Source organism: Polyodon spathula, chromosome 14, assembly GCF_017654505.1.
Source record: "Polyodon spathula isolate WHYD16114869_AA chromosome 14, ASM1765450v1, whole genome shotgun sequence".
Taxonomy (NCBI): domain Eukaryota; kingdom Metazoa; phylum Chordata; class Actinopteri; order Acipenseriformes; family Polyodontidae; genus Polyodon; species Polyodon spathula.
This window is the reverse complement of record NC_054547.1, coordinates 4,570,884-4,580,549: the sequence shown is the minus strand read 5'-3', so window position 1 is coordinate 4,580,549 and position 9,666 is coordinate 4,570,884. Positions and strand designations below refer to the sequence as shown.

The window sequence follows — 9,666 nt, the reverse complement described above, 5'->3', positions numbered from 1 at the left end:
CCTGTCTATATGGGTGTGGGCCGGACAAACCCTTAGGTGACAATTCTGCAAATGCTTACACTTTGCTTACTTTCAAAAAATCGAATTGCAAAATGGAGATGCAACTTAAAAATACATGTCGGATTCATTTACATAAAAAAAAAAAAAAAAAAAAAAAAAAAATCGGTCAGGATGGTCCATTGACACAGCACTCCCTTGTTTTGTACCTTTTAGCGTCCCGTCCTCAGGCCCTAACACGTGACGCTACGAAGCTATAAATAGACGATGAGCGCCATTATGTTCCGCAATCATTGTTGGCCGTTTGAGAGAGCGATAGAGAGAAAGAAATGGCGGCTGCTATCCGGTTAGTACATTTTAACATAAGTGTGTTGTGTTTAAAGTACTCCAATGTGTATTCTAATTACCAAGAAAAGCGGAGCGGCGAGAGTAAGTACACACCTGACTGTGATGATAACATTTTGGGTTCGCTTAGTGAAACGTTTTGCGCTGTCAGGGATAAACATTGCCAAAACTTAGTGGGGAGACTGTCATTGTTCCTGAAAATGCAGAAACTTGCTTGCATTGTATTTTGCTGTTTGATTCCCATTTCAAAAACAAAATAAACGGTTATCAGTAGTCTTTTTTTTCCGTTTCACAAAAAAAAAAGCAAAACGTAAATCAGACATTTTTAAAAACCCGGTTCGTTGGTTTAAAAACCTGTTTCTACGTATTTTATTTCTAAAAAACTTTTTTTTTTCTTCTTCTGTTTTGCTGTCACTAAACGGTAATTACGGTAACATGAACCATCGCTTACGCTGTTATGACTTCCTTTTCTAAGGAAATCAAAACTTTAAAACCAAACGAAATCCTATGGATATGATAATGACAACAGACTCGAGCACATAATAGCATGTAGTGTACTAATGACCAAATAGAGTGGTAATCGTTTAATAAAAAAAAAAGTTTTTAAAATATCAAGCCCCTTACACAAATGGACCTTTTGGTTTTTGCCACATCAGTGCTTACATTTGTATTTGTTTTTGTGTCGAAGAGTAATTCGATCATTTTATATATATAGTGGAATCGCCTTTCTTTATAACTCTGATTAAAAATAAATAACGGAAGTGATTTGTATTGGCATACTATGGTACTTTTTCTTTGTGGCGATTAGGCAGTGTTCATGGTGGGGATATGTACCTGAACTCCCTTACTCCTTTCTTGTATGTGCCTCGTACAGATATTATTATTATTATTATGCGTTGTGCTATAGCAATCCACTCCTTACAGGTACCACTATTCTATGACCTCACCACGTTATTTATAGCACAGTAAGACGTATTGTTTTTCCTGTGTGTTACTAACGTGTGGCTGCAAGTATGTTCGGTGGCCACCAGACTTTTGCGATTTTAGTAGGAGCTTAATCAGACACTTATGGGCCTCTCTCAAACAAGTACATAGTATTCTTTTTTGCGTAGCATCGATACTGCAGCGCAGCTTAAGGATGTGATTGTTTACATTTAAACACACCCGGTGTGATGGCTGAAGTCCAGGACCTCTCCGCAAACCCCCATCCTCCACGGAGGCAAAACCGCTTTGAACAATTCAACACTTTGTGAAGGAGATGCGGTTTTCTTTTTATACTGACAAACTAAACTGTGCAGGTTGTCTTCTATTAATAAAAATGTGTACTCTAGAGAACACAAACATTTGTGAAGCAGTGTTTATTAATTTTTTTATGACCCTACATTGTAGAACTGTAAGGCTTTCAGTGTACCTAAACAATCTAAGATTTGTTCATTTTATATATGTGTGTTTGTATGTATGTATGTATGTATGTATGTATGTATGTGTGTGTGTATATATATATATATATATATATATATATATATATATATATATATATATATATATATATATATAATTTTTTTTTTTTTTTTTCCTAGTGGTGATGCTCTAGCCCTTCCCAAGGTGCAATGTCCAAGCCATCCAGATGCACTTTTGGTTGAAGATTACCGAGCTGGAGATATGATCTGCCCAGAATGTGGACTGGTGGTTGGTATGTTTTGTCCAGTAATTAATGCACTTTTGTTAAGAAAAGTGTGATGTTTTAGGGTTGACAACACAAATCTTTTTTTTTTATATATCTGATGCATTCCTCTACCCACCTGAAAACTTAAACTGTATGTACTTGGCTTATTTTTATTTTTAGGGTATTGAATCAACTACTAATTTCTGCCCTAAAATTAATGAAGTGGATGTAATTATTTAACTAAAATATAATTTGCCCTATAAGTTTTGTTGTTTTTTAAATGAAATCACATGCTCAGATTATTATTTTTTTTTTTGGGGGGGGAGGGAGGAATGTGTTAATTATGTATTCTATTGATGTCTTGGTATTATATAACAAATCTCAGCACCTTTATGCAAAGGAATATAAAAAAGGATAACACTTGAATGTGTGGGTGTTTTTAATATTCTCAAAATAAAGTAATCTTCTGAAATAGTGTCATTAATCGGCAAATTCACTAGCTTTAACATCTGGAGCCCTATTTTAAGTTGCACAATAAACCACAGTTTGGCACTGGGATTGCTTGAAACCTTTGGAGACTCAGAGGCAAAGGATTTACTTGGCCTGGATATTGAGCTGCTTCTTCAATTCCTTGAGAGGGCTCATTCTCCAAGGTAGAGTTTAGTGAGGCATTTCTGTGGTGCAGTGGGGAAGCTCATATTTCAGTTACTTACTGTATGCATTATCTGCTCGTTGGGTAAATGGAGGGCTTCTGGCTCCAGATAAATATGTAATTAAACTCTTTCTTAGCACTTCATATGAAAAGGCTAGAGGTGTATCTTGCAGTCTGGTGACAGTTTATCAAACTGTGATACAGTAAAACTTTCCGTTTTACATGTTTCAGTTTTTTGATCAGTTTCTTGGCATATTTTTTTTTTTGTAGATAATCTGTAAAACTTAAATCCTGGCAGTAGATGGCAACATAATTGTACTGTAAAACACTGCCGATCAAGTGTTATGAAGGTTAACAAGCACTGGAGGCAGAAATGCTAAGATGCTGTATATGTACTGTGACAAGTTTCAAAGTTTTTAATTCCCCTGTGAATTACGTTTTGCACTTCAGCGGGTTATGTATTAACATTTATTGCTAAACAGAATGTAAATGTTAAATAACTGGTTGCATAGACCCTGATTAGCCTGATCTTGGACTAATGGTAGTTCAATGGTAGTAAAGGTAGTTCAAGATTATTTCTAATCTGGGTCTGTAAAACCAACTGTTTATAAGGCAAACTAAACACAAATGTACTTCTCCATCGGCTTAAGTTGGTAACAAACTACTGTTTAAAATGGTTAGATGTGTATACATTGGTGTACACATGACATGAATATAAACCCATTCATCATTCTTAGGCTCTTCATTTATTAAGTTGTTTCACAATTTCTCTCTCCTGCCCTCCCATCTGTAATACAGAGAGCAAGACACAATAAATAAGAGCAGCTAAACACATTGCAGAGGCAGATTACAAATAATCAAAAATAAACAGTGTACTGTTAATGCTGGTGGAGTAGAAAACATTTTGTATGTTAATAGGACCTGTGTTGTGTTTTATTTTAATTTTATGTACTGTATACTGCAGATTGGTTGTTGTACATTTCTAGGATTTTTCAGTTGCAATATCTCCAGTGTCAACAAAAGAAACAACTTTTATGCCACCTTTTAATATCTTTAAGCATTGTGAGTGTTTGCTTATAACCGAATATGGAGTTAATTATAGTAAGTAGATGACTGGACTTCAGCCTGAAACACTGGGTTTTTTTTTGTTTTTTTTTTTTTTTCACAAGGAAATGAGTCATAGTTTAAAAATAGAAAATTACAGCCCACTTGCTCTTTGAATAAAAATGAGCTATTACATCACACACGCCAATATGCAGGGAGCAGTGCATTCCATTGAGGGCTGAGTAATCATTTGCATGATTTTTTCATGATTTTGTATCTGCTTAATGAAATAGCCTAGAGAACAAGTTGTTTGTTCCATTTAGTTTTTTTTTTTAACAGATATAGATTGATTTTCATTTTTCTTTTTTTAGCAACAAACATAATGGCACTAAGTTTTTAAAAGCTGGGACACTGCAGATGTTTCTTCTTTCTTACATTTTGCCTGACCGTATCTATTTGCATCCAACCAGGTGACAGAGTTATTGATGTTGGATCAGAGTGGAGAACATTTAGCAACGACAAAGCAGCGAAAGATCCCTCTCGAGTTGGTGATGCCCAAAACCCACTTCTAAATGGGGGAGATTTGAGTACAGTGATCAGCAGGGTAAAAGCATTTTTTACATTTTAAAAGATGCAAACCTACAGAGTTTTGCAACACAATCCACCAAGGAGTAACCATTAAAACCCACATCTGGTCTGTGTAGATTGACCATCTGTTATATTCCAATATGCATTCTCTACAAAATATTTTACTGTTCTGTACAGCTACTTTCTTGCCAGTTCTGCTGTGCTTTCATACGTGTACTCAAACCACAGGTCATGTAACTTACAATTTTACAGTGCACCTCTATTGACAGACAATGCAAAATGATGCTTCATACTTGTGCTACAAAATGAGCATGCCCACATGCCTGGGGCACATCTTGGCATTTGTTAGGTTTGGTTCAAAACGTTCAGATTAGCTAGGAGTTGCGTTAAGTTTTCTTTATGTATTTCAATGTATTAAAGTTGACTATGCAACTATGGATACATCGCTTGCTTAAGCAATGCATGCAAATTGTCTTATTTGTAAGCTTTCCTTAATAAAATTTTACAGCCTGTACTGGTACAACTATTCAATATGTGTGCTCTTTAAATGTGGAATATACTTGGCAGATTTTATAACTTTCTTCAATAAGTATTTTGCTGATTGGATACTTTTTTTTAAATGTTTTAGGGAACAGGTTCAGCAAGTTTTGATGAGTTTGGCAACTCAAAGTACCAGAACCACAGGACTATGAGCAGCTCTGACAGAGCGATGTTAAATGCATTTAAGGAAATCACCAACATGTCGGACAGAATAAACCTCCCCACAAATATCATAGTAAGTGCACTGCATCCTGTACCTAAATGGTGGTGTTGGCTGGTTTGTTTAGCATAATGTAATGAACACATGCATTTTAATACTAATTTAAATGTTGCTTTTTCACTTGCTAGGATCGAACAAATAACTTATTTAAGCAAGTGTACGAGCAGAAGAGCCTGAAGGGAAGAAGTAATGATGCAATTGCTTCTGCTTGCCTTTATATTGCCTGCAGACAAGAGGGTGTTCCGCGGACTTTTAAAGGTATGTATTGGAATTAAACTACATGCCATTTCTACTCATTTAAACTATACGGATTGATATGTTATAATTATATTTTAAATGTGTTGTATTATAACGTTTAGATGCACTTTAGTATATATTAAGAGGACTGCTTTCTGTGAGAGCTGCAATGTCATCAAAGAATTTATGGAACATTTTGTAATGCAGTATTTTAAACAATTTGTTCCTAAAATAACTAAATTCATTGGACACTGAGTTGCCAATGAACAGTCACACCACCCCCCACCCCACCCCACTCTCTTTGCTCTCCAGAAATTTGTGCAGTCTCCAGAATTTCTAAAAAAGAAATTGGCCGATGTTTCAAGCTGATCCTGAAGGCACTTGAGACGAGCGTAGACTTGATAACAACTGGAGACTTCATGTCCAGATTCTGCTCCAACCTGGGGTTGCCCAAGCAAGTGCAAATGGGTGCTACCTATATTGCAAGAAAGGCTGTTGAGCTCGACCTGGTACCTGGCAGGAGCCCTATCTCTGTTGCAGCGGCAGCCATCTACATGGCATCACAGGCCTCTGCAGAGAAGAAGACTCAGAAAGGTAAATTACAATTTACTGTAGTATAACACAAATATTTATTTATTTATTTATTTTACCAATTGAGTGCATAATGTTTCCCTGTTACCAATCCATGAGACAATAGCCTCATGAATGTGAAGCGAGGACACATCTCCCAACAGCAAGACTGAGTGCAAGAACATTGGAACTATAACATTTTAAATAAAAATTAAGCTTCAGTCTGTTGCTTTTTTAATGTTTTTATTTCCAAAACTATTTTCTCTGTGAAAGTTTAGCCTCTTTTATTGAGACCAAAATTATATATTTTTGTTTTTTTTTCAGAAATCGGAGACACTGCAGGTGTTGCTGATGTCACAATCAGGCAGTCGTATAGACTCATCTATCCTCGAGCTGCAGATCTCTTTCCACCAGACTTTAAATTTGACACCCCTGTTGATAAACTTCCCCAGCTGTAAATTGCTATATGTAATGTCTACGTTTAAAGTTTTTATTTTCCTTTTTTTTTTTTTTTGGTAACTTTCCTAGACATTTACAAAATATTATTTGAGCTTTCTATTGAGAGAGTGAAACTTTGTAAAGAACTGCAGGAATAACAGTACAGGACACATTCCAGTGCTTAAAAAAAGCTGAGTATTTGTATATACGAGTGCAAAGGGAAGACATATTTATGAAGCTGTTTGCAGAAAGACAGATTTCATACTGTATTCACACTTTCTTTTGTAGAAAATAAGCAAGTTTTATTTTGTCAGTTGTATGCAAAATATTTAGTAAATTAAAACCAATTTGTGAGGGGGAAAAACAATCATCATTGATATGCCCAGATCTGCTGACTTTTTTTTTACATTTTAGAAATGGGATATTCCTTGGATTGTATTTAGCACTGACATCAGCTCGCACTTTGGATACATTGTTATTGTAGTCCTGAGATTGAAATGGTGTCTGAGCTCTGCAAAGGCAGCACAGGTCTGCTGGTCCCTGTTGTCCTGGATATCCCAGAAGGTGAGAAGTAACAGTCCAAGAATGCACAGCACAGTTTGTCCAAGGAGGACCTGGAAAAGTAAGGAGACCAGTCTGTAATCTAAGGTTAAGGGAACCCACAGGATGGATCTCTTCTGCAAGTTTGCATCACCAGCACTCTGTTCCATAAGGTGTCACAGAGCCCTGCAGGAGAGCAGTGGCTTTTTGTGCATGAGGTGGTACTGCAACTGATCGTTCATCTGTGTCAATTGAAGGGATTACATTGTGCAATGGGGAGTAATTTGCTGTAATGACCCACAAAAAAGGAGTTTGATTACTGACTGTGGTTTTTAGTTTTTGCCATTTCACAATTTTGAGACTGAAGTGGAGTTAGAACAGCCCTGCTTTCTTCATGATGCTACAAACAGATACACTAAACCATAACGGCATTGAAATCTAAACTAGCACGTTTACTGTCTATTCAATTATACTTAAGGTGCTGTGCAGAATTTAACGGGTTTACAATAGCTTAATATAATCTAAAACTATTTTCAATAGTGAGACTTATCCAGTTTGTGATGTTTGACATCAGTATAATGGCTTTTATAAAGGAGGCAGCTATTGTTAATCTTGTGAGTTCACACAATTTCAAGTCTGTCTGTTTCTTGGATCTCCCTGTATTTTGTACATTTGATGTGAAAGCTTTATTTTTTATTTATTTTTAAAAGGGGTTTGGTGTATTTCTAATGAGATTTTAAATACATTTACAGTCAGAATTGCATGTTAATTTACAAATAATAATAATTAAAAAAAAAAAAACAGTACATCAGTTGGACAAGGATTCAGCTGTATTTTTTGTTTTAAACAGTGGGGAGAAAAGCAAATTACCTTACACTGAAGCAAATGTGAAGTATGTACTGAAGAGTTGGCCAGATCAGAAGTAGTATTAACACTGAACAAAAATATAAACACAACATACAATAATTTCAAAGATTTTACTGGGTTACAGTTCATATAAGAAATCAGTCAATTAAAATAAATTCATTACGCCCTAATCTATGGATTTCACATGACTGGGAATACAGATTTGCAGGCTATGGAAGAACTGGGCCATTTTCAGCTTCCTGGAATTGTGTACAGATCCTTACGACTTGGGGCCATGCATTATCATGCTGAAACATGAGGTGATTGTGGCGGATGAATGGCACGACAATGGGGCTCAGGATCACGTCACGGTATCTCTGCTTTCAAATTGCCATCGATAAAATGCAATTGTGTTCGTTGTCTGTAGCTTATGCCTGCCCATACCATGACGACACCGCCACCATAGGGCACTCTATTCACAACGTTGACATCAGCAAACCGCTAGCCCACACGATGCCATACATGCTGTCTGCCATCTGCCCAGTACAGTTGAAACCGGGATCTGTGAAGAGCACACTTCTCCAGCGTGCCAGTGGCTTTCAAAGGTGAGAGTTTGCCCACTGAACTCGGTTATGACGCCGAACTGCAGTCAGGCCAAGGATGACAAGCATGCAGATGAGCTCCCTGAGACTGTTTCTGACAGTTTGTGCAGACATTCTTTGGTTGTGAAAACCCACAGTTTCATCAGCTGTCGTGGTGGCTGGTCTCAGACGATCCCGCAGGTGAAGAACCCGGATGTGGAGGTCCTGGGCTGGCGTGGTTACACGTGGTCTGCGGTTGTGAGGCCGGTTGGACGTACTGCCAAATTCTCTAAAACAGCGTTGGAGGCGGCTTATGGTAGAGAAATGAACATTCAATTCTCTGGCAACAGCTCTGGTGAACATTCCTGCATTCAGCATGCCATTTGCACGCTCCCTCAAAACTTGAGACATCTGTAGCATTGCATTGTGTGAAAAAACTGCACATTTTAGAATGGCTTTTTATTGTCCCCAGCACAAGATGCACCTGGGTAATGATCATGCTGTTTAATCAGGTGGATCGATTATCCAATGGATCTGGTATCTTATTTTAGCTCATGAAACGTGGGTTAAGTTTATATTTTTGTTCAGTGTAGCTTGCATATGTCAGGCATCTCTTGACTAAATTAGAACTAGCAGCTATAATGACGATACACCTCTGATTTTTATAGATGTCGTTTATAAATGTATTCAGATGATGTTTTCCGTTTTATATATTGTGAACATCTTTAAATCTAAGCCTCTGGCTCTAAAAATCACATGTCTATCAGTGTCTGCAAAAAAGTTACATTTGATCACACTAATCTACATTCAAATTCTTTCAAGTAAATTCTGTTAAATGTACTGTGTTGGGCCAGTCAGACTTGTTGAACAAGCTGCAGCACACTGACTTAGCAAGACTTACAATACCACGCTTCTAAAGGGAGGACTCCCTGGAAAACCCTCAAACATCTATAGAACATTTGCATGTGTAATAAATAATTGCCACCTGACTTCATAGCAGCAATTTGCAGATTTTCTTTTTATTACTGAACGCATGTGAAAATCACTGCCCTATTACACTTTTTATACTCTGAACCATGGAACAAATTCAACAAGTTGCAGCCCTTGTTTTGTTCATTAATTTAGATAATTATTAATTGAGAACATGTCACTTATTTACAGTTGATCTGTTGCAGATCTGGTCTTCTTAATATGTTCCTCAAATAGTAAATGAAGCAGACTTTCTAAGGAGTGACAGCCATTTTCACCACATAGTTCCACACAAGACAGATCTGTATTGTCAAATATTGTACCCCTGTGATTTAGACACATTGTATACAGACTGCTTGCCATGGAGGGTAGCCCAACTTGAACTACTAAGTACTGTATTTTGAATGTGATATTCTTAAGGGAAATTGGGAAT

At 36.9% G+C, this 9,666-nt stretch overlaps 1 protein-coding gene across 2 annotated transcripts; it reads left to right on the top strand.

Annotated features, from left to right (window-relative positions):
* Positions 1-251: 251 nt before the first annotated feature.
* LOC121327023 (transcription initiation factor IIB-like) lies at positions 252-8,374 on the top strand. Of its 2 annotated transcripts, XM_041270782.1 has the most exons (8): positions 252-343; positions 1,923-2,035; positions 4,175-4,308; positions 4,921-5,067; positions 5,181-5,310; positions 5,602-5,883; positions 6,184-6,327; positions 6,712-8,374. In XM_041270782.1, exons 1-7 carry the CDS (start codon positions 327-329, stop codon positions 6,315-6,317), a joined length of 957 nt encoding a protein of 318 aa, XP_041126716.1. In that variant the 5' UTR covers positions 252-326; the 3' UTR covers positions 6,318-6,327; positions 6,712-8,374. The 2 variants fall into 2 exon arrangements, with proteins under 2 accessions (XP_041126716.1, XP_041126715.1); XM_041270781.1 differs by lacking the exon at positions 6,712-8,374 and having other exon boundaries at positions 6,184-6,665.
* Positions 8,375-9,666: the final 1,292 nt, after the last annotated feature.

What these genes read in the sequence shown, in the direction of transcription:
- LOC121327023 (XM_041270782.1), top strand. An exon ending in TGAGTACAGTGATCAGCAGG is followed by an intron (nt 4,309 to 4,920) that starts GTAAAAGCATTT and finishes TAAATGTTTTAG; the next exon opens with GGAACAGGTTCAGCAAGTTT. An exon ending in TGTTCCGCGGACTTTTAAAG is followed by an intron (nt 5,311 to 5,601) that starts GTATGTATTGGA and finishes TTTGCTCTCCAG; the next exon opens with AAATTTGTGCAGTCTCCAGA.